This window comes from Planococcus citri, chromosome 5 (genome assembly GCF_950023065.1).
Source record: "Planococcus citri chromosome 5, ihPlaCitr1.1, whole genome shotgun sequence".
NCBI lineage: Eukaryota > Metazoa > Arthropoda > Insecta > Hemiptera > Pseudococcidae > Planococcus > Planococcus citri.
In genome coordinates this window covers 24,306,074-24,331,399 of record NC_088681.1, presented here as the reverse complement: position 1 = coordinate 24,331,399, position 25,326 = coordinate 24,306,074, and the positions used below count along the sequence as shown (strand labels likewise).

Genomic DNA, 25,326 nt, shown 5'->3' with positions numbered 1-25,326 from the left:
AGAACGTAAAAAAAATGTATGCAGAGAAAAAAGACAAAAAAACAAAAAGCAAAAAAAATACAAATTGACATGTGCCGATTTTTAATTTTAAAAAGTTGGATTGTTTCGCAAATTTTAGATAATAAAAAAGCGAGACTTTTTGGCAATTTTTGGCAGCAAAAATTAGAATTATTGCAATATTATGGCAAAGTTCTAAATTTTTTACAAAAAGCAAGACTTTGTTAAGTTTAGAAAAAAAAGGCAAAAACAGTTAAGACTTTTGGATGAGAATTTTGACAAAAAAGAACAGGGTTTTGATAATTTTAGCAAAAAACTGGATTTTGTGGCAATTATTGATAAGAAAAGATAGTTTTTGTAATTTTGGACAGAATGTTGTACCATTTAGGAAAAAATATGGTATTTTTTTGAGTTTTCTGCCAGAAACGACAATTCTTTAGACATTTTTCTAAAGAGAAAAAATGTTGTACTTTTTTGAAATTACGAGAATTTTTGACAGTTATAGCAAAAAGTACATTATACATGAATCAGTGGGAACAGAAAGGGAACAAGTCACATTTTTGGAAATTTTTTTTTCACGGATACAGGGGTTTCAAAGTACGGCGGATTGACTGGTGATGTCAGATTTCCGCAAAACTGCCGGGAAAGTGGTATTTGGGCGCAGAAAAAGAGCGGATCCGCATTTATGACTTTTTTGTAACATTTTTTAAATTCCTTGAAAAATAACTAACATTTTTAAGAAGATCATTTTTTGAAATTTAAGTTAATCTCTGAACTGAAAAATGATGAAAAAATTAACAACTTCGGCACAAAGTCTTATACCTCAGGGGGTTTTGGTCAATTTAAACGAGATAGCAGTCTAAATGATATACTTAGATGTAGAATCAAGCCCCATTTGTGCCCGAGCAATTTCAAAAGAAATTTTGTCGATTGGGTGCAGAAAGGGTCCAAGTCCCATTTGTTTAGGCAGCAACAGCGCCGGCGCACGTGAATGGGGTCTTCTTTCAATGACCTTAAGCATGTTTACCAAAAATTTTTGATTTTAAAATAAATCAGTTTTTTGTTATCCCTGAAAAGTGCGAAAATGGACTTAGCCCCTTTCTGCACCCATCGATTCACATAAGTCTTTACCAATTTCAGTATAAAGCCGGACCTTTTGTTAGGTAATTTTATTAGGAGGCAAAAAATGATATTTTTACGCAAATTCTGCAAAAAAGGCGAGACTTTTGGCAAATTTTTGAAAAAATGCGAGACTTTTGGAATTTATTGCAAAAACAGCGACAATTCTTAAACATCTTTCTAAAAAAACATAAATTTTTGTCATTATTTTGAAAAAACGAAACATTTTTTGGCAAAAAGCAAAACTTGGAAAATTTAAGCAAAAAATATAGCTTTTGGGAACTTCTTGAAATTTTCGGAGGAAAAAGTGTCAGCAATTTTGTTTTTTGTTTTTCGCAAAAAAGCAAGACTTTTACAATTTTAGCAAGAAGCAGGACTTGATGGCAATTATTGGCAAAAAAATATACCACTTATTTCGCAATTTTGGTCGAAAAGCGAGAATTTTGGACAATTTTGGATAAAAAGTGGGATTTTTTGGCAATTTTGACAAAAAGCGTGATTTTTAGGTATTTTTGGCAGAAAGCAAGACTTAGAGCTTTACAATCAAAATGCTGAAAAGGCAGTGTAGCCAGTTAGAAAAGAATAAAACAGTGTACACTTTCGCAAATTACATATTCATTTATTGGTGTTATGAACATTTTTTTTTCTTCAAGACGTAGCATGAAAAACTTGAATTTTTGAAAATCACAAAAAAAAGGAAAAAAGTAACTCGAGTAATCAAAATGTTGAAAAAGCAACCAAGAGTTTCTTTTAGTAACTCAAGTAACTTGATTACTTGAAAAGTAACCGAGTACAAGCCCGGAATTTCAGAGCACAAAATTGAGATATTTCTAGAAAAATTTTTCAGCTCAACTTCATAGAACAATTTTTTAGTGACGTTTTCAACGAACCGTTTTGCATTTCGCTCATTCCGATTTGAAATTCCTCGAATATCTTTTCGAGAATTCCAATCGTTTACGACGCTACTCGTATTTCGCTTTCCAATCGCTTACGTGGTGACCTTGGAATTTCGAACAAAACAAACAAAAGGGCGAAATTTCATTTACCCGAGTACTAGGTATTGATTTCGTGTATTTCTCATTTAAAAATCCGTTGGACTACGTAGGTAGGACAGGTATAGGTAATAGGTAAGGTAAGACGCGCGTTTGATTTTTCCGACGGAAAATCCGACCAAAAGAAACTCCCCAGACACATTCGCATGTGCATGACCGAGCTGGAGGTCGTTGTAAACGTAGGTACGACGACGTCATGTGCATTAAACCCCCGTGTCACAGGTGAGAAAAGGTAGAGGGTACGTTTTAAAGATTTATTATTGAAAAGTATACCTCGTTGGTAGCTTTGTATGTAGGAGTATACAGACGCAAAGCTAGCTACCTACGTTTGCGTACGTAATATGGTTTTTAAAAGGCATCATAAGTTGAGTAAATGTGTACATTTTATGTGTAGTGAATTCTCTATGTACAAATAGCATTTGGCGGTGATGCTGGGGTAAAATGATGTTTATTTTTTTTTTTTTACATCTCTTCGTTGTCGTTTTGAGTTTACATACACGGTTACGAGTATTGCGTACAAAAATTTTATACACGAAGTACATATGTACGTATGCGTAATAATGTATAATATGCATATATTACTTATATATGAAGGTACTCGCATAGTTGCTAAATTACACGCACACGTGTGTATCCGAGCAGCAAATCGGTTCGCTGTGAACGAATACGAAGAATTTTTGCTGCCGGTTGACGCACTTGCAGCGATTCGACGATTTGATTCTTCGATTGTATTTTTATTTACCTAGCTATTTGCAAACTGTACATATCGAAATGGTCTGTGAATAGTTTCGTGATACGAGAAGAACGGGTTAAAAAGGATTCTCGACATGGTACGCGTGCCAAGCGAGGTACGAAGAGGTGGCATAATACGCGAGCCACGATCCACGATCCACGAACCGCGAACGCGAGACAGTGAAACCAAGCACAAGCAGCCTGGGTAATTTTCGCGTCAAATATAGGCGGATTTATCCGGTTGACTTTAATTGTAAGCGTACGATAAAAATCGTGTTCTAATTAGTAGGACCGCGTACAGCATCGCACGTTCCCTTGCGTAGCATCGCGGGGTATGTTATGGTTTATTTTCGTCTTTCTTGCGGTCGTAGCATCGCACAGACCATAGCGGAGTCGGAGTAGCGACGAGAACGATGATGATGATTAGTTGAATGATCTTTATTCTCTCTTTGCGTCCATCTCGCTCTCGGTTTACTCGTTCGCATCATCTTTTGGTCTTGGGCGCATAAATGTGCCTCTTATTAAAGAGGTAACGAGAGTAAAGAAGCGTGTTATAGTTCTCTAAGTACAAATGCATTACGCAGTACTAAGGTTTTATGTGATGATAATGTATTCTGCGATATGAGTCTTAGAATGTGTTTGCAAATTGAGAGAAGCGAGGACTTGCATTTGAAGTTTTATAGGGCTGAGATGGACCAGGAGAGAGGACTTTTGTTAGATGTTTCATTTCAACATGGATCTTCATTTTTTTTAAATTTTATTCGATTTTGAAAAATTGATATTAGTATACATTTAAGAAACTTTATTTAAAATCATGAAAATTGATTTTTTCTTTCAAATGGAAAAAATCATTTTAAGGTTATAGAAAATAATTGCGCTAAATAGTACTTACAGGGATGGGCCAAAATCAGCTTGTATCCTCGAAAATCGCGAATGCGTCAATTTCCCACTTTCGGAGGCGAAACGAAGTGTTCTACAAAAAAAATTACACATGACCAAAATTGTAGAGAATTAAATTTCCAATCGTTAGAATATCATTAGTTTTTTTCTAGGATGCTTAGTTTTAGATTTTTGTCAAAAAACAAAACATTTTGAAATGAACTTTTGAAAAAATTTGCAAACTGAGTTTCATAAAAATCGACCTCACTGGAGGTGAAACGAAGCGTCCTACAAAAAAAAATACACACGACCAACATTTCTAAGAATTAAATTTCCAATCGTCATAATGCCATTATTTTTTTCTAAGATGCTTAGTTTTTTTGATTTTTTGACAAAAAACTAAAACTTTTAGAAATGTGAAAATTTCATTTTTCAATTTTTGCAAATGCAAGCTGACTTTTGCCCACCTCTGTACTATAATCAGTGCATATTTTTTTTGGGGGGGGGGGGGTGTTTATAATTACAAGATTATTACACCCGTAAAAAAAAGGGGTTAGATTTGGTTTGTCAGGTTGATGTTTTTTATTAGGGAGATGAATTTTTGTATTTCAGAGGGTTCGTCAGGGATAGTAGGTGGATTTTCTTTTATCTGTAGAGTAAGTCTGTTTTGTTTCTGTTGGGGACAGTTGAAAAGTATGTGTTGAATGGATGTGGGTTCGTTTATTAAATAAGCATTTACAGGGTGTATCGGAACGAATGACCCTCCTTCAAACGGGTGAGTAGGCAACCCATTCTAGGAACAAGTATGTATGTTTGCCTGACTTGGGTTTTGAAGGTGCTAACAATAAATAATTCTAGCTAGGCAGATTCCATTTTGCGCTACTCAAGATCCACAATTTTTGAGGAATTTGGGTTATTCGGCCCTGAATGGAAAATTTTTTCAAATGAACGATTGTTAAGATAGCTTATCAGCAGCTGAATTCTTTGTGTATTATGCCACTATCAGTCTTTTAAAAACTTGAGGGAAAAACAATCAATTTCCAATATTTTAGAGAGTAATTAGTTATCACGAATATCTGATGTTGAAATATTTTGTCCAAGATTTAAAAAGCTGCAAAAAATTGCGGTGAATTATTCTTGACATTGTGTAGTACTTGAAAATTTGGCCACTTACCTACATTATTACAGCACATCTGATCTAATGTTACAAAATTACTTGAAAATTTTCGTAAATTGCTAGTATTTTTTTTTTCATTTTATTTTCATTTGTTAATTACAGTGGTGATAATTTTTGTAAATTTCTGGTGGGTATGTTCCTTACTATTAAAACGAGTACTGGATTCTGGAATCTGGATTCTTCAAACCGAAATTTTTATCTTTCCAGCAGCTTTGGAGCTTTCTGAAAGATTTCAGTTTTCATTCAGCAGAGAAGGTAGGTGCCTAGAAAATTCTTCCAAATGTGCAAAAATAATTCCAGCAGTTGAAATTTTGACGTTTGCATTTTTCATTCAAGCAATTAAAATACAAATTACAGCATAAAATATTTTTATTCAAGGCTTCATCTTGAACATCAAACTGTGCTTTGAAAATTTTGAATAAATACAGGAAAGGTAACGTGAAAAGGCAAATCAAAAGCAAAATTTTCAGTCTCTTGAATGTTTTAATATTTTGGAGAAGGAGGAATGATGGCAGATCAACACAAAATGTATTCAAAGCAAAATTTGTAAGCAGTAAAAAATAATCAAATTCTAATTATAAAATTGAAAAGTTTGATTGAAAAAATGGGGAAAATTAGGTATAAATTTTTTACAATTTTGGCAAAAACTCGTCGTTATTGGAAATGTTTCAAATATTTCAATTTGAAAAGTGGAAGGGAATCAAATTTAATTCAAGTCATATTTTTTCATTTTTTTTTTTTTTTGGTCAAAATTTTAAAAAGGAACCGTTTTTGCCAAAATTGCAAAACAGTTCAGATTTTTACTAAAAAAAAAAGTCCTGCTTGTGGCCAAATTTATAAAAGTTCGGGTTTTCGAGACCGGCTTCCAACCAATTACAAAAAAGTTGTGCTTTTTGATAAATTTTTTGAAAATCTTGTTTTTTTACAACATTTTTGAGCGAATACTGAAATTTCAAAGAAATTTTGTGCTTTCTTTCGTGCCACTTTCTAACGTTGTAACGTTGAGAAAAAAATACAATCAACCTCCTTCTCTTTAATTTAGAAAATAAGACGAAACAAAAATCTATCCTTAGCGAAGCGGGGGTGAAAGTTCTGAAATAAAAATTCCTTTTTTGTGCCAGTGCTAACCTTGAAATAAAAAAAAAATAAAAATTTCGACAAAAAAAGAGAATGAATGAAAAATTTGAAAATTTTATGGCAATAATAACAAAAATGGCTTTTTAAAACTTTCTGACATTTTTTAACAATAAAACTTATCTTTTCGGCAATTTTAACAAAAAAATCAGGACATCGTCATAAGAATGTTTCATTTAAAAGGGGAGAGGGAGGAAGGTCAGATCAAAATTTATTCAAGTCAAAAAAAAAGGTACTAAAATTTCTTTTGCATATACCTACTTATTTGTTCTTGGAAAAAAAATAGAGAAAGAAAAAATGAAAAATGGAAAATTTTGTAGTACGATTTTTAAAAAATAGAAAAAAGGTAAAAATGTTTAAAAATTTTGGCAATTTTTCCAAAAAAAGGCTTTTTTGAAATTTTGACAAAAAAACAGGACTGATTTCCATCCATTTTTTTGGCAAAAAAATATTACGTACTTTTTTTCAATTTTAACAAAAATTTGGGAAGAAATAGGGCTTTTTGTAAAATTTTTGCAAATTAGGACTTTTTTAAAATTTTGTCAAAAACAGAAGTTGATAGCAATTTTGGCGCAAAAAAAACAGTTCTTTTTACACTTTTGGTGATAAACGTGTTTTTTTTCAAATAGGGTACCAGTGCTGTTTTCCCCTAAATTAGTGTCGACTCTTTTTTTTTGACAATTTTAGTAAAAATCATTGAAATTTTCAATTCTGATAAAAGAAACCTGAATGAAAAATTATGTTTTTCTTTCATTACAGGCCCATATCCGAAATTTGCGATTGATCGTTCTTTCAAAATTCCAGAGATTTTTCGTGAAAATTACAAAATCCCCTGACTTTTTCAGACCGACCAAATTCCCAGGCTTTTCGGAAGAATGAACACCCTGATTAATAAAGTCAAATTTTTCACAGGAAAATTTTCAAAAAAATTGAAATTGGAAGAAAAATTGCATACACAGTATTTTTTATCATCAATCAAAAAAAAACAATGCAAAATATAAACCTACATATTAATGAATTTTTTCATTTTTTCACTACCTCTTTGACTAAATTCACTATTTTTTCACTACTTTCACTACCCAGTTTTAAAATCACTACTTTTTCACTACTTTCACTGCCTGTTAGATACTCTGATCGAGTCCCAATCAAATCGTATATTCGCTCAGGAGAAAAGCTCGTCCACTCTAATCTCAGATTTACATCTCAAACTACCAATGTTGGTTTTTCAATTTTTTGCAAATTTTTAAAAATAGCAAAATATCCCATAAATAAATCTCAGGGTTATAAAAACCCGGCTAGTGATGTATGAGCTACTTTGTAGATAGCGTAGAAAGCAACGGGAAACTACTACGTGAAAGCTCAAAACAACGTCGATTCCCCAGAATAATCGCATTGGCATAGGCATTCGCCTCACCCTGTTAGGGTACCACAAAAATGCGATTTCCAATGTCCTGTAAAGGAAAAGGAACCACGACGACACGACGACGACAAAATAAGAGCGAATCTCAAAATAAAAAATTCCTAAAAATTTACGCCGCCAGACTGGTTCAAAGGGGGGCCAAATTTCGCATTTCATCTTTTTGGGCTAAATTTGCATAAAATCCTTTAAAATCGGTTTAAAAATGATTTTCAAGCAGTTTCACGAAATGCTCTAAGGGTAAGATGAATTTTAGGCGCCAACATTTTTCTAAATTTTCATTTCTGGGGGGTGGGGCATAAGGGGGGTGTCGAGAAATTCACCAAACATGGCAAAGTTGACCCCACGAATCGATTGCCACCATTTTCAATCCCATTTGGTTTCTGCAGCCTCCAGCAAAAGTTGATCTTTCTCTAGTACTAGTTTTAAATTGCTCCAGAGGACGTTGTAATCAACTTCGGCGGCTAAAAACTTGATCCTACTATGTAAGTAAGTTCTAAAATTCTGAATCAATTAAGACAGGTGATGAATCTCGAATTTTGGATGACGAGTCGAAGAATGTCTATTTTTTCACAAGTTGAAAATTTCAAATTTGATAGAAAAAAATCAAAATCGCCATTTTTGTGGAGAATTGCATGGAGCTTCTCCTATCTCCTACAGTCAAGCCCCCCCCCCCCTCCGAATCAATTACAACTGTTTTTGAGCCAAACTGAAGCTTTCAGGAAAAGTTCACGATTCAAAATTAGAAATTTCCAAATGAGAATAGCAGCAATTTGAACGATAGACGTTTAATAATTCAAAGAAATCAAAATACTCACACATAGTAAGAAAAAACCCAGATATCGTTCATTCTGACTTCATAGTGGATCGAAGTAAGCAGGTAATGTGTTTTTATAAGAGGAAGAAGAGGCAAGAAAAAAAGGTCGAAAAGGATTATGATGTAAATGCTGATAAAATTTCACCGAAAAGGAAAATGGTGACGTCAAAATCCACGCACAAACATCAGAAGGAAATTACACCACTTTTCTCTTTCTTTAATTGATCATTTTTCCTGGGTAGACGATCAGTAGTAATCAGCATTGCAAAACATTACGTCGAATTCAATTCAAAACTAAACAATAATTTGTGCAACATTAATCACCAAACTTTTCGCCCACTTCGCAAATCCATATTAGATCGAATGACTTGGTCGAAATTCCACGAAAAACTCGACGTTGAATAAGGAAAAAAAACGCTATCTTCTTAAAAATCAATTCGTCATTCTGACGACAACCTAGTGCAATATTTGGTAACATTCGAAAATGACGAAATTTTGGCTAGTTTTTTCGTCTTTCGTCGCAATCTTCAAACGAAGGAGCGTTTTTTGGAAATGAATATTTGATCATATTAATTCTCCATTTATTTTCGAATTCCATCGAGTAGAGAGACTGCATTTTATCAATTCTTCACTCGACCATTACTCATTAGTGTTCTCGTAATTAGAACATTTCAAATAAAATGACGAACACTTGATTGGGTACAGGAATCGGAAATAGATTTAATTCGAGCGTTATCATTTTCAGTCCACTTATCTTGTACATTGGTGTTAAAATTAGATAACAAGCAATTATCTCAATCTTCAGCCTGATTTTTTCTGCTTCTGATTTCCTTTCATTTTTCCTTAATCTCTAACATCATTCATTTCATTTCCCCTGTGTTTCTTCAAATACACATACATCGATCCCAAAGGAGTAACAAGTTAACAACCTATTTGGAAAAAAAATTCGACACAATTTTTATATCCATGAACTTGAAACGAACCAAATGATCGTTATTTCTCGTAAGAGGAAATTATACCAGTCACTTGACAGTAGTACACAAATGTATAAATTATCAAGTACTGATAAAAACACATAACAAATGTTCATCCTCAATTACGTGCTAGAAATGAGAGGTACTTCAACACTACACAATATTTTAGTTCGGATCGAAAATAGGCATGACTTGAGGTGTAAATTACAACCTTACGCAATCATAGTATCGATACACGATAAGGTAGACAAATAAATTCGAACAGATAATACTTTCGAAGCTAGTTTCATTCAGTAAAGTCGAGCTACGAGAAGGTATAAATTTTACTCGAAACGTATAATTTTCAGGTTTTTTCAAATATTGTCACTTTACAAACTAGTTTGATAATTCAACCAACACAACAGCAGCGTTCATATTGTTGTATCATTCCATATTTATAATAACGATAAGAGACGTTATTCGGTGAAAACTTCGTTATCAAAATTGAACTATTAGTAATACGTTATTTTCCAGAACGAAATAACACAATTAATTCTCAAAAATGATGAATAATTTGCTCAACACTCTCATCGATGCTTTCGTAGCTCCCATGATGAATTTCAAATACGTCGCATTACCTTACCTACACAGCTGTATTTTCATAACAAAAATACGAAAATAAAGCCGAGCGAAGTGAAGATAAGAGCATCACATCCACATGGGAAACACGTCGCCATCTGTTCCGATGTGGAAATCCCAATTCGAGTAAGATAAAGCGATTAAACGACACGCGAATTGGATACGATGTGCTTCTGAGAACGTCAATTTTGCTAATTGGTTCGAGTAGGTATCGAATATATAAACATAGAATTTTAATCCATTTAATAATAAAGCCTTCGTCATTGTTTCGGTATATACGATTATCGATCGTATAGTGGTTTATATTAGAAAACGCTTTGTGACCGAAAATTTTCATAGTGGCATATGACTCGATAATGGTTCGTGTTCGACGAATTTATTGTAAAAATTCCACGAGCAAGGCGACATTTTCCCCGGAAATGCTGCAGAGTCTAAACAATGAAAACGGATAACGATTACAGAGGCAGTTTTTCACGAATGTGGTCATTTCGAAGCGTATCAACGAGTTGAATTCACACTTAAGTGAGCAGAAAAAATTCAATTTCAAAACATAACGTGGGTAGAGATAGGCAGCAACACGCGATCACCGATCGAATCAAATTCTCATCACGTACACGTACGATTACATTACGATGACGCTGATTTTACCGCCGATACTGTGAAAATATTGAGCAATTTAATTCTCGAAGATGAGATCGATGCGTAACTTACCCTAAAATTATCAATTCCCCATATTTGACTAGATTTTTGTTTATCGACTCGTCTTGAGAGCATACATCTTGAGATACTTGCATATCGTTATCAACGGTTCTCTTGGGAGCATCGTCACCGCCGACTACATCGGAGCACGGTGACGCTACTAAAGCATCTGCAGATGCGTCCGATCTGTCAACAAAAAAAGAGAAAAAATTAGTACTAGGGTCATACAATATAAGGGAACTGATATTAGAATATACGATGAGGTAGCTTGAAATTGCATTAGTCATAAGGGAAATCACGTCTATTTCCGTTCGAAGACTAATCATTCGATCGAAAGGTATTATTCGAACGTTAGTATTATTAAATTCTAATAATACTCGTTCGTAATAATATATAAATAATCTATTTATCGTGACTGTTTACACGCATCTTGAGTAAGTTTTATGATCTCGCGAATATTTTTTTTTTGCGACTGTACGAGTTCAAAACATGTTAACAATAGAAATAAGAGATAACCCAACGAAAAGAAAACAATACCCAACGCGCCATTTACTTGTTTAGTTATAACTTGCAAACAATTAATACGAATTGCGCAAATTCGAACGATGTTTGAAAACTGTTACATCAAAGGTTACAAATACATGAATGAGTATTCGACTTACTTAATCACCATGCTTGATAAATCCAATTAATGAAAAATTTTCGTTCGAGAATATTTTGTCCGCACGAAAGCCATATTAACACTCGAGCACTGCTGCAGAGTTACTAATTAGAGAGGAAAATGATTTAAAATTCACAATAAATTATTATTATTTTTTTTGTACACATTCAAAACGTTGAAAAGATAAAAAAGATAATACGCGATAATGACATAATAAAAACGCAACGTATACGAAAGATTTAAAACACTGTTCGAATGCAAAACCGAAACTGTTTGAAAAACTATGCTCGGTGCAATATCACTGCACTGATTGCAACTGAAGCGAAATTATTGCAATTAATTTGAAGAGCGCAAAATTTTTTCAACGCGAGACTTTAATTCGCCCAAAAACAATGGAAGATGTTTCGTTCTTCTGAAAAAGCTTCGAGTGTATACAACCATGATAATGGAGGGATAAAACCCAGTGTTGCCAATGTTTACATTAGGAATTCGGAACGCAAGTTTGAACGTAACTGCTGGAACGGTTACTCGAACGGAACGTGAAATGAATGAATGGATGAGATGAAAAGAAAACTGAAACCGATTCCGATAGAATTCAGTTCCGGCTTCTTTTTATTCTAAAATAATATTTTCGTTTTGAAATTAATTAGGGCAATCTTTTCCTTTTGTCAAATGAATTAAATGAGAATGACCAGAACCATTATTCATTTTCATTAAAAATTCAAATTTACAATGGAATAGAATTTTTTTCCTTCATTTCTTTTCTTTTTCTTTGATGTTAAAATTTGATTCTGATGAGTGATGATGAAACTTACCAATTTTTGAATGCAGCTAGATCATTATTATTGTAACATTTGTACCGATGTTTCATCAAGTTTCATTCGTATTGCACCACTTGAAACTAAATTACATCTTGATCCTTGATCTAATAATTCAAGAAATGCAATAGCAATATTTACCTACCAAAAGTTCACTACAGCGTTTGAGTTTTTATTTCCGTATTTCGAGCAAAAAGCAAAAACAAACGATACTGAAAATATATTTAAAAAATTATTGAATTGGACGTCTTGAAGTAACGAGTTTAAAAACAAAATCGTGAAAAAACGATCATCGATCGACCGGGTCAAGAGTTTGTTCTATTCAATTTTCACTTTGAGTTTGAAATCTGGAAATGAAAAAAAAAAAAATTATTTTACGTAGGTACCTACTACCTACATACATGAAGTTCTACCTTTCTAAATAAAAAATGAATACAAACAAAAAGAATTGGAATTAAAAATCAAGTCTCATGTCATAATTATTATCATTCATAGTGTTACGAGCAGTTTAAACTTTAAAATTCGAGTAAGCCAGTTTGCAGAATATGTATTAGTGGTACCTATACCTATATGGGGCACTTGAGCATACGCCCGAGCCCAGGTGTGTTTTCCCGCGCGCTGTCGCGGAGATCGCGAAGCGTTCGGGCCTAATTTGGGCCCATATACCACTACCACTGTAGGTAAATACATAAAATCTACTGAATTATGGAAGGGGTATACCATTTATATCGAAGATTTTATGAAAATTAAATTGCAAACCAGTCCTCATAGCTATTCCTCAAATCCTGAGTATGCTTGTGACATTGAACATTGAAGAGATAATGGGAATTACTCTTGACAGTCCTGACGTGAATGAAATTGCTGAAAATCCAGGTAAAAGAGCTGTGGCATTATAAAACAAGAAAATCTGAAATGAGCAAAAAAGATATGGAACTTGAGAATAGGTCATAAGGTTTGAAATACTATTGGTTTCCATTTTAGGGCAACTAATTGGGTATCTACTAATTAATTTAAAATGTTGAGGGTGAAACAAAAACTCCATTGCAGATTAAAACAACTTTTCTATCATCAGAGACTCAGAGAGTGATTTTCGCCCCCCGTGTTTGTTAAGCTTAAGAGTTGAAGAATTTGGTAACTCAATATCTTTTCTATGACTTCTCATTAACTTTTCATTGAGCCATGTCAATTTAACGTGAGATTTTTTGTTTTATTAACATTAACAATTTTGTTAACTGTAACAAAAGTTCATAATCCCAGTCCAGTTCTCTGTTGACAATGGCTTCTTATGGGCTTATGTAACGTACTCTTGAACCAACTATCTGTTGGCATGGAATTTAAGATCACAAAACCGGAGGATACACATTTTTCTGGCCTATGTGTGCAATCGTGCATACTCCAAATGTCAAGTGTGCTGTTCCAGAGTACTTATCTCAGCAGAGTATTTTTAAGGTAGTTACTACAGGTGATTTTTGGTTTTCTAGAAAAAAACACTACTATGGTATACGAGGGGAAGACCCGCTAACAATTCATCATCTCAACCTACTTACAATATACCTACCTAGTATGGTTATACTTTGATGTGCTAAATTTTAATCACACTTCTATAACAACGCCTTATGTTTGAGTTGAAGTTCCTTACTGCATACCTCATTTTGATTCTGAAATTGAATGGTAAATAAGGAACCTGTTAGCGAGAAGTTGTTAGATTAAGAAAAAATAACTCTTGCTTCCGCGGATACCTACTTCTTAAAAAAAAAACACCTCATATAGGTTTTACATAATACAGTAGCGGAGACAGTATGATTCACACTTGGTATAGACTACAGGGGTGGTATCATTGAAATTAAAACACTGTGTAAGGCAGTATAGTATGGTTTGTTAGTATGTATGTAAGTATTGCAGTGTTGAAATGAGGTTTAATAGGTTGCTGGTCACAGCCAGAACACAACAAGAAGTGCTACAGAGCCAAATGCAAATAATCTGCAATGGAGTTTTTATTTCACCCTCAACATTTTAAATTAAATAGTAGATACCCAATTAGTTGCCCTAAAATAAAAACCAGTTGTATTTCAAACCTTATGACCTATTCTCAAGTTCCATATCTTTTTTGCTCATTTCAGATTTTCTTGTTCTAAGTGCCACAGAGCTCATTCAAATAATCTGCAATGGAGTTTTTGTTTCACCCTCAACATTTTAAACTAATTAGTAGATACCCAATTAGTTGCCCTAAGATAGAAACCTGTTGTATTTCAAACCTTATGACCTATTCTCAAGTTCCATATCTTTTTTGCTCATTTCAGATTTTCTTGTTTTAACTTTTTAAGTGCCACAGAGCCAAATGCAAATAATCTGCAATGGAGTTTTTGTTTCACCCTCGACATTTTAAATTAATTAGTAGATACCCAATTAGTTGCCCTAAAATGGAAACTAGTAGTATTCCAAACCTTATGACCTATTCTCAAGTTCCTTATCTTTTTTGCTCATTTCAGATTTTCTTGTTTTAAGTGCCACAGAGCCAAATGCAAATAATCTGCAATGGAGTTTTTGTTTCACCCTCAACATTTTAAATTAATTAGTAGATACCCAATTAGTTGCCCTAAAATGGAAACTAGTAGTATTTCAAACCTTATGACCTATTCTCAAGTTCCATATCTTTTTTGCTCATTTCAGATTTTCTTGTTTTAAGTGCCACAGAGCCAAATGCAAATAATCTGCAATGGAGTTTTTGTTTCACCCTCAACATTTTAAATTAATTAGTAGATAGTCGTGCATGTTAGTTAGGGTGTCATTGAGTAAAAGCTCATAAAATCTTGAAGGTTCTGTTACAAAATCAGTTGAGCCCATATTATCTCGTTGACCAAATTACTACTTGTATTAAAGAAAATATACTATATGGACGCCAATTAATACTTGGGATCCTTAAAATTAAACGTTGACGATGAAAGTTCAACTTTCCACGATAATTATAAAATGCGGTAGCTGGATTCGGGGGGAGGGGTGTTATATTAGTTCAGGCAGCAAATTTCATCATTTTTGCTCAATTTTATTTCATTTCATTTTATTCTAACAAACGAACACCAATTGCCAAAAATGGGTAATTTTGAATTTTCTAAAATTCACCACAAATCAAAAAATCCATGAACTGCTGAAATTCGGGTTATGACATTTTAGACCACTTTCTTTCCAAAAATCAAAATCTCGTTTAATTCGAAGTCGGACACCGAAAATAAATTACACCACGTGATCGCACTAAAAATATATTATTCATAAAAAATTCAAAAATCGATTACAAGAAAAAATAAAATAAAACAGTCACAAGCGAAATAAAATTATAAAAGGAACATTTAACTTGACATTTATACATTCACAATACTTTATTGAGCAAAGCTTCGACGTAAATATTTTTCTTATTTTTCACGTCATCTTTAAGAGCTTGGAATTTCGAGGAAAATTCATTCTTGGACAAATTCTGAGATTTTAAATCCTTACATTTTACGAGAAACTCGTCGATTATATTTGTTCCCTCCTGTAAGCACATTTTCACAGCAAAATCATTATTAAAAGATGAATTGTCTAAAAGGGAGGGAGGGGTTTTTAAGAATAATTCAGTTACCTTCAAGATTTTAGTCTTATCTTCATCACTGATTGATTTATCCTCCATGATGAGAAAATCTTCCAATTCTTCTAATTTCTGCTCGGCGTCCTGAAGTGAAAATAAATCATTTATATTTATATTTTTGAAACAAAATGCAAACCAAAGTAAGGAAAACATACTTGCACAACTTGGGGTGGAAATTTAGCAATTTTTGCGACATGAATACCGAAACTCTGATCGCAAGCTCCACTTTTGACTTGATACAGATGAGTTAATTTATCTTGCGATGTCATGGCACTGACATGTAAATTATGAATAGTAGGTATTTCTTCGGCTAACAACGTTAATTCGTGGAAATGTGTAGCAAACAATGTGAAAGGTTTCAAATCTTTAGCCAGGTACCTGCATATTAATAAAAATATAAGCGCTTTCAAATCGTAATGAACCTTGAAATTGTTAAAAAATGCATTAAAAATTGAACTTACTCGACAATAGCACTTGCTATGCCGCATCCTTCGTATGTAGAAGTGCCTCGTCCTAATTCGTCAATAATAACTAATGAATTACTAGTCGCTCTCTGAAATTGAAAAACAAAAATGAAATATAATACTGGAAAAATCTGCTTCAAATATGTATGTATTACAGAATTTGCATAAACTCACTCTAATAATCGAACTTGTTTCCACCATTTCCACCATAAACGTAGACATTCCTTTAATTTGCGAATCATTGGCGCCAACTCTGGCCAATATAGCATCTAAAATAGGTATCTCGGCTTCTTCGCAAGGTACGAAACTTCCAATATGCGCTAGCAAAGCCACAATACCTATGCTACGAATATAGGTACTTTTACCACCCATATTGGGTCCGGTAATTAAATACAAAGTGGCTGAATCTTGTTGAAAGCGTACATCGTTCGGTATATACGATACACTATCTTGCATTTCAACGCAAGGATGGCGAGCTTGTTTCAAATTCATTGTTCCAGTACCAGAAGGCAGCATTTTCGGTCGAACATAAGGTGTCGGTGCAGATGCTGCTACTACAGCGAAGCTGACTAGTACGTCTAATGTAGCTAATATTGAACTGAGATATTGCAGCGTGTTGCAGTATCCACCTGTAAAATTAATTATACGTATTTATTCGCAGATTGTGACATTTTTGATTATTTTCAATTAGGAAATATTTACACGCGACGCCGATGACTTCGGATACTATATCTTTCTGGTGTTCGAGGTATTGTTTACGTAATTCGGAATAATCTTCGTTCAAATCGGTAAGTTTTGAATTTCGGAAACGCACACCAGCTTTATGAGTATCGAGTAAATCGAATTCTTTGTTTTGAGTGACCAATTTTCCTTCCTACGAACAAAAAAATACTCAACTCGGTCTTCTTCACAAAAAAAAAAAAAAAAAGAATATGAATAATTTTTGAACTTACTTTCAAACTAACTCTAAAAAAGAACCCAAACTGGCCATTAGATTCCAATTTAATAGATTTATGTTCCGGTAATCCGAGCTCAGCAGCAGCTGCAGTCAACTGCTTTTTCATTTTGCTCTCCAAATTATCCATTTTCGAGCGCATTTCTTCAAAAAAAAAAAAAAAACAATTGTTATTGTAATAAAATTAAATAAAAACGAAAAGTGCTCGAGAAAAACTCGTCACCTTTTAATTCGTCGTCAAATTCGGGTTTAATTAAGAACTCTCCTCTATCAACCAAAGTCATATCTAGAGTTGATTCCAACATCTCTTGGAATTTACTCATATCTTTAATTTGTTCTTCTAGCGTATTAATAAAGACGGTTTGCAAAGTAGTGTGAGGATTTTCTTCATTGGATGATTTCAATGTCTGCACTAAAGATGGTAATTTGGAGACTCCTTGGTATACTCTGAACATTGAAACTTTCATTATTTTAAGTACAATCAAGTTTGATAAAAATCATTTCCAAATTACCTATAACAATCTTGCATGGTAGCTCTATTTCGTTGTAATTTTTTACTCAAGGATTGAAAATCAGGAATACGTCGTAAATGGTCGTCGAATAATTCGTGTCTGACTTCTGTATCGGATACTAGAGCTTCGACTATGTCATGTCTTTCGTTGATGGCATTCATATCGCGTAATGGTTGTCTCACCCATTGCATTAACAATCTGTAAGATATTACACAAATTCTAGATTCAAAGAATTCCTTCAAATTGGTAAAACTCGAGAATATCTAACCTGCGACCGTGAGAAGTTCGGCATTTGTCCAATAATCCGAAAACCGAATGATGTTTACTGAAATTAGTCACATTAGCAACTGGAATAATACTAAGAGCATTTAAAGCAGCGGAATCAACGTGCACTAAACATTGGTTTTCAATAGTTTCGATATTAAATTGAGCGAAATTTTCTTGATTCGACGTCAGCTGTAAAAAAAATATGGACATCGTGTAAAAAATGAATGATTACTCGACGGTAAATGAATATGGAGATGAATCTACTCACATCGAGGTACTTGATAATGGCAGCTAACGAAGAAGCTGCTACAGTCATATTCATTTGAGGTAAAGCCATTGCATTCGGCTGTTGACCTTCTTTAAATTTAATCAATCGATTTAAATCTTGAGCCAAATTATCGACTGAAAAGTCGGTTCGTTTCCGTAAAGTGACTAACACGCCGCTTCTCTCAATGACCTGAAGTTAATATTTTATGAATACTCTGCATGATGATTAATTTATATTGATACAGATGATGAAAAAACAAACTTTTTTCAGTATTTCACCCTCGGGAGAGTTATCAGACACCAAGAGACATTCTTTAGCAGCCAATTGAACTATTAAAGCTTCTGTATTTGAGAAATACTCGTCGTCGGTGATTTCACACAATGACATTTTCTGTTCGATACAATCCAGTAATGCAATTCCGACAACTTTAATAGGATTCGCCTGAAGGAACAATAATTACGAAAAAAACAATGTATCATACTGGAACTTGAGATATTTTCTTTTCAAACATACTTTATTTTGCGAATTCGTTCCAACTCTGATGGCGATAACTGCAGAGCCTTCAATTTGATCGACATTCTCGAATAATAATTCTTCGAATTGGGTTAAATTTCCAGGCGATCCCTATGAAATACAATAAGATTACATCGTGGTACATGTATCGTTTGAATAAAATGGAAACTATTGTCTCACCTTGAACTCCAAAGTCCAGTTATTGGTTTTCGATCCACCGGTGTACACTTCGACTCGATAATGTCTCACGAGCAACAAATCACGAATATAAGCTTCGAAATTACCCTTATTTACGAACAATGATTCCAATGTATCTTCACCTGTTGATTAAAGCAAGATTATAAAATTGAACGATACTCGAGTTAGTGTTAGCTCGTGTTATATACCGACCAGATGTATAAGTTTTAATAAATGATGTAGTTTTGAACCATTCTCTAGCTGTGAAAATCGCATCACTACCGTGAACAGTGTAGAATTCTCCACGATTGAAAAATCTGATCGTTGTGGCCGGTTTCTGCAAAAACGTGTTTTAAATTGAAGCCAGCTAATGCATTCATCATAAAAGAATGTAACAATTAGTACTTACTTCTGGTAAGCTTTTGTAGTAAGTAATGAAAGTTGCAACTTGTTGTTTATCTGAAACACGACAGAAGAAATAGTTTCATTCGGTAATAAGATAATGAAGCTTAATAATAATTTCTTACCCAGAGAAAAGTTTTGAGATGGTTTGGATGCCATTGGACGATACTTTTATAGATTTTGATACTTGTACATACAGTGTAAGAATTCAGAACAAGTTCCAATACAGAAATCACTATAACAATCGTACAATAAAGCAGTAAAACGCGATTAATTTCAGCACAAACGGGGCACAATTAAGAAAAAAATGTTGAAAATGGCATGAAAAAGGACGGAAAAATTGAAGAGATAAGAACCGCGGGAAATCGCAAAAAAAAAACAAACCAACGTTGCCAAATTCGCCAGTCCCCACCAAAGATACGCGCTCTGGTGGAGAAGTTGTGAATTACCCCATCCTAGGATAGCCACTCGATTGTCTTATGGGATCTTGCCCAATTTCTTAGTTTTTCTTGAATAATTTTTGAATGGTTAATGCTACAGATTTGAATTAAAAACCAGCTTGTAGAGGAAAGAAAGTAGATCATTTTTCATTCTTCAAACATGTTATTATACAGTTTAAATAAAGTCACGAAAAAGCAGAGTCTTGTTCATTATTTAATACGTAAAACAAATTCATCAAATTATATAAGTACAAAACGAGATGATAAAGGCATGGGGCGATCTTAACTTCACAGCCGTTGAACACCAAATGACGTTTTACGCATAGTTGCCGGATATGTGTGTTTATCAGTGTTCAACTGATAGCTCACGTAGCTCAGGTATCAAGTGACTATTTTCAGAACAGGTGAACGGAAATTTGGAAAAAATTGAAATATGGATCCTGAAATAGAATTTTTAAGCAATTTAAACATTCAAATTTACAATTTAGAAAGACAAGAAAGCAAAGTCTGTGGTTTCTTCAAGGAATCAGAATGTGATGTTGATATTTTTTTACAATCTTTAAAACGAATCGGATATGTTTTCAGCGTAAGACATACGAGAAATCTTGGTAAATTATACATTCAGCATCCTATTTTTATACTTTCTCAGTTTTCCTTTTCCAGTACTAATCTTTTTTTAATTTTCAATTTAAAGAAGGCAAGCTCGTCACCGTCTGTAACAATAAAGAGATAAGAATTGATATTGGTCATGTATTTAAAAAAAATCGCCAATTCATTTTCCACTGCGCTCACGGAGAAAAATACTACAAAATTAAACAAGATGAACAACAAGTACATTACCCATCTCTATTCAAAATCATTCATATTATTAATATTCTTGTAATGGAATTTAAATTTTAAAAGTGATTTCATTCTGCTCATTTTAGAAAGATCATCCAGCTGGTAAAAAACAACGATTTCATGTTCAAAATACGAAAAAAATGGATTGTGTAGCGGAAATGAAAATACTGAAAATTACGGTTTTTCCAGATTACAATGTTTCACAAACGACTCATTGGCGTGAGAAGAAAGAAGTGCGCATTATTTAAATACTGAATACAACTTCTTTTCTCCCAAGTTCCAACTTTCCTGGACTTTTAGGTACATAATGTTGAATTTTGTTTAATTATGTACTGTAGGAACTGCAACGACTAGAGGAAAACTTGAAAAAGGGAGCTGTCGTACAAGAAATTCGTTATTACTTTTCCATGTCTATTCCTTCAGCGCATAATCATTCCATCGCTACAGCCCTGCTAAATTTACGTATAGATTCTACTCTTGAAAATGAAATTCAACGATTGGTGGACCTTGGCATCACGAATGTAGAATATGTCCGGAAAGAGTTGAGGAACTTTGTTAAAACTAATTACCCACAAGCTCCATCTGAATCTACTGCATTCTACCCAGAAACACAAACGATCTATAATTACGTACTGAAGCATATCAATCTGAAATACCGGAGTACAATTGATCAAGATCAATTGCTGCAAAAAATGGATGAATGGAAACACGATGAAAACGATGATATATTCTTTAGACCATATAGCGAAGATGAAAACGGAACTGTGCAAACGTTATTGTTTTGTTACCAAAATAAGTTTCAAAAGCACCTTCTGAAGAGATATGGGTCGGTATGTTGTTTAGATGCTACGTACAAGACAACAAAATATGCACTGCCGCTGTTTTTTCTCGTTGTTAAAACGAACGTAAATTATGTGGTTGCTGCGGTCTTTATCATACAGCACGAAAATGCGACTTGCATCGCTGAAGCTCTGACTATGTTGAAAAATTGGAATCCTGATTGGAATGTACAGTACTTCATGACCGATTTTTGTACAGCTGAGATAAATGCTATTGAACAGTGTTTCAATTGCTCTACTTTTATTTGCGCGTTCCATCGTGAGCAGTGTTGGGATCGATGGTTGAAGCAGAATAAAAATGTTCCGGATAAACAAGATGTCGTTCATCTTAAAACAATGTGGAAGAAGTTAGCTCGTTCATTAACAGAATCTGATTTCAAAAAGAATTTTGAGGATCTCAAAGCCAGTCAGGTTTGGTTGAAAAATGAAGCAGCCAAGAAGTATTTCATGGATACATGGTACCCCGTTCGCCGAAAGTGGTCTGAAGCATTTTTTAATGCAGATTTTCTTTTTAAAATAACGACGAACAATGGAATAGAAAGCCAGAATCATGTCCTTAAGCATTCCTATTTGAAGCAGTACTCCAACAAATCTATGACATCAGTCTTAGATATCATAATTACTCAATTTCTCGTGGATGCGCGTCAAAACTATTCTAAAATAAACTCCAGACTGAATTCTGAATGGAAAACTTATAACAAGGAAATACCTGATTATCTTGTTGAAAGACCTGAATTTTTCATCAAACACGTCTATGATCGTATAGCTTCAGCCAAAAATGCATACACGACCAATAAGCTGATACATTGTGTAGCTGAAGGAAAATTTTTGGTGAAATCTGAAAAAAAAACGATTTGGTATTGCGTTGACTTCAAAAAACCAAGCTGTACCTGTGACGATTATCGGAGATGGAAATTTCCTTGTAAGCACTTGGGAGCAATTTTTCTTCACGTTCCTGGTCATTCTTTCACTGATTTACCCAAAGATTACCTGGACAATCCATTCATCACCATTGATCCAACGTTTAATATATTTTCATCGTTGGATAAAGATGTCTCTAAAAACGCTGCCCAAGAAAATGATTTGCCATTGGAGAATTCGAGTTCCGAAAATGTTCATGTTGAGGAGGTGATAAATTTGCCAGAAATGGATGAAGATTTCGAAAATGATACTGATATTATCATTAATGTGAATACTGATGACCAACCTCAGCCTACCAATTTTGGAATTTTAATTACAAATGAAAACTCAGAAGCTGAAATGGTTCAAGATCCGAACGCCAACTTGCCAATACGAAGTTCAACACTCAAAAAAAATATACGAGAAGCTGTAAAAGATTTATTAAATTTAACATACTTGATTAAAAAAGATCCGGATACTAATAATCTTCAAGTTTGCTATGATTCAGTAGTGTTGGCGAGCGAAGCTTTAAAAAAAGAGATCGTAAAAGAAAATGGTTTGGAACTCTTACCACTTCCTTCTCCTCATAAGAAAAAACGTACCAAATGATTGTTAAGTTTTTAAATTTGAATTACCAAATGAAATTATTTTCAAAACAATTGTTAAATTTATATATTTCCGAAATGATTGTTAAATAATTAATAAAATATGACGTTGCTTTTCATTTAGTTCAATTTTCTAATGAGTGAAGATTTTTAGGTGATTCGATTTTAATCATTTACAGCTGTTTCGCTTTTCTGATATAAAAATATGACGCAAAAATGTAAACACATGATAACAGCAAATTTGGCAACATTTGGTGTTCAACGGCTGTGAAGTTAAGATCGCCCAAAGGCATGGTGAAAAAAAACAATGTTACCACACACACCGGATAGAGCTTAAATCTAGTTAAATTTCGATGGCAGTGTTGCACATTTCCAACACTCCCTTACAACACAACAATCGAAAGTTCAGGAATACGTAATTCTAAAAAATAAAATCAAAAAATAGCACCTAGTAATAAATAAACTAGAACAAAATCACAAAGTAAGCAAATTTGGATAGACAAACACATGTCATGAAGCACTTTAATTCTAAAAAGAGTAGATAATATGTTTAAAAATACAAAGAACACAAGAAATTGACAACTTTAACAAACACATGTTTTCTTTTCTTCCTTTTACCTTACAATTTTTTCGAGGTTGATACTTTTAAGTTCTGTAAGTTCGTTGTCATTTGCCTGATAGCTAAATTTAACCGGAAATGCCATTCTGAATAATTCTGGGTACCTTGTAGTTGTTTGGAGATGCCAGATGCCATTCCATTTGAGATGCTGTTCAAGGTTGATCAAGATTGAGTTCTGATTCTGGTTGTGTGAGTCCATAGTGACAAAGTTCGGAGATTGAGGTCTGTTTGTTCTGTTTGAGATCCAATGATCGAGTTCTAGTTCTTGTTCAAAGTCCAAGGAGTTCGAGGCCAAATATGCCGAGTTCAGAGAGTGCGAGGCCAAATATGCCGAGTGTGAGGCCATAGATGCCGAGTTCAAAGAGTGCGAGGCCAAAATTGCCGAGTTCAAGGAGTGCGAGGCCAAAATTGCCGAGGCCAAAAATGCCAATAGTACAGAGTACATTACTTGAAGAATACCATAGTTCGAGTTCGATTTCTGTTCGCGCACAGTTAGGCAAGGGACTGGGCCCATAACCTGTTATTATACAGTTTAAATAAAGTCACGAAAAAGCAGAGTCTTGTTCATTATTTAATACGTAAAACAAATTCATCAAATTATATAAGTACAAAACGAGATGATAAAGGCATGGTGAAAAAAAACAATGTTACCACACACACCGGATAGAGCTTAAATCTAGTTAAATTTCGATGGCAGTGTTGCACATTTCCAACAAAACACCTATGTGCTCGATCAAAATTTTGATTTATTTTAATTTAAATGTAAAAAAATTTCAACCTTGAAACTTTGAACTTTAATAAATCGAAAATTTGATCGAGCACATAGGTGTTTGAAACATGAAAAATGATCTACTCTTTCTCCTCTACAACCTCGTTTTTTCCCCAGAGCTCTAGCGCTTTTCGATCAAAAGTTGTGAAAGTTCAAAGCTTTGAACTTTGGAAAGTTTTGAACGGTAACTGCTAGCGCTTTCGGTAAAAAACCATTTGAAAGGGGATGAAATTCTGAACATTTTGGTATATTAAAGTACCTATGTGTCCACTGAAAATTTTCCGTAATTTCAATTTAAAGTTGACATTTTAAAAAATCTGTCCATAAAAATGTTTAAAAAATCGCCATTTGATTTCTGTACGAAACTCGAAGAAAAATATACCAATCGATAGGAAATTTCGTCCTCTTCAATTTATGTTCTGACAAAAATTTTCCTAAACCCCTTCAGTTCCGAGAAAAACGAATTTCAACGTTACGCATTAATTTGCTTCCATTCAATATTAATACAGATCTCATCATAGGATACCTGCACAATCCTAGAATGGTCTCATCACCAACGACCACACTAGCGCACTCTGACGGATCGGGGACTTGCGAATTAATTCAGAAACTTATCCATAAATTACCGTAAATTACCTATGTTTACCTAATTTTGTTTTAAATTCAAATCAAAATCATTGAAAAAAAAATCAAATGCTCAAAAATCAAAATTAAATCAAATTTCAAAATCAAGCATTCATTTAATTTAATCAAAATTGAAAAAAATCAAAGAAGTACATGCAAGCAGAAGTAGGTACCTAAAAATATACCACCAGCAGGGGTTGAAACTGTTAAAAACCCCAAAACCAAAAATGAAGGAAAAACCAAATATAAATCTGTTTTGTGCAAAACTCAAAACCAAAAATAAAAAATATTTGATCAAAACTACTTGACCAAAAACCAAAAATAAAAATATTTGATCAAAACCACTTAACCAAAAACCAAATATAAAAAATTTGAAATTTAAATCATCAGAAATGTCAAAATATGTGTAATGTTTTGAC

General features: G+C 33.6%; 3 protein-coding genes and 1 long non-coding RNA gene across 5 annotated transcripts in view; 2 read left to right on the top strand and 2 right to left on the bottom strand.

Annotated features, from left to right (window-relative positions):
• Nucleotides 1–11,702, bottom strand: part of Pli (E3 ubiquitin-protein ligase pellino) — a 43,557-nt gene extending 31,855 nt beyond the window's left edge. Inside the window, exons 1-3 of one of the 2 annotated variants that reach the window (XM_065369593.1) lie at nt 11,278–11,702; nt 10,628–10,801; nt 3,793–3,873 (exon numbers count right to left, since the gene is read on the bottom strand). In XM_065369593.1, the coding sequence (XP_065225665.1) occupies nt 3,793–3,873; nt 10,628–10,801; nt 11,278–11,288 (266 nt within the window). In that variant the 5' untranslated portion in view covers nt 11,289–11,702. The remainder of the gene's footprint in view (nt 1–3,792; nt 3,874–10,627; nt 10,802–11,277) is intronic. The other variant, XM_065369594.1, reaches the window with a different exon arrangement.
• A 3,633-nt stretch (nt 11,703–15,335) lies between these two features.
• Nucleotides 15,336–19,644, bottom strand: spel1 (DNA mismatch repair protein spel1). The gene is made up of 17 exons (XM_065365254.1): nt 19,397–19,644; nt 19,279–19,328; nt 19,083–19,206; nt 18,873–19,012; nt 18,693–18,803; nt 18,441–18,620; nt 18,180–18,368; nt 17,913–18,100; nt 17,645–17,842; nt 17,356–17,579; nt 17,131–17,276; nt 16,880–17,051; nt 16,352–16,806; nt 16,175–16,266; nt 15,869–16,091; nt 15,708–15,797; nt 15,336–15,620 (listed from the first exon to the last, which is right to left on the bottom strand). Exons 1-17 carry the CDS (start codon nt 19,428–19,430, stop codon nt 15,459–15,461), a joined length of 2,778 nt encoding a protein of 925 aa, XP_065221326.1. The 5' UTR covers nt 19,431–19,644; the 3' UTR covers nt 15,336–15,458.
• A 217-nt stretch (nt 19,645–19,861) lies between these two features.
• Nucleotides 19,862–24,227, top strand: LOC135846262 (uncharacterized). Its single transcript, XR_010558932.1, has 2 exons — nt 19,862–19,980; nt 23,185–24,227. It is a non-coding gene; the product is annotated as an uncharacterized LOC135846262 (long non-coding RNA).
• Nucleotides 19,992–23,014, top strand: LOC135846261 (uncharacterized). Its single transcript, XM_065365255.1, has 4 exons — nt 19,992–20,319; nt 20,406–20,542; nt 20,638–20,784; nt 20,890–23,014. The coding sequence occupies exons 1-4, from the start codon at nt 20,145–20,147 to the stop codon at nt 22,897–22,899; spliced, it is 2,469 nt and encodes an 822-aa protein (XP_065221327.1). The 5' UTR covers nt 19,992–20,144; the 3' UTR covers nt 22,900–23,014.
• Nucleotides 24,228–25,326: the final 1,099 nt, after the last annotated feature.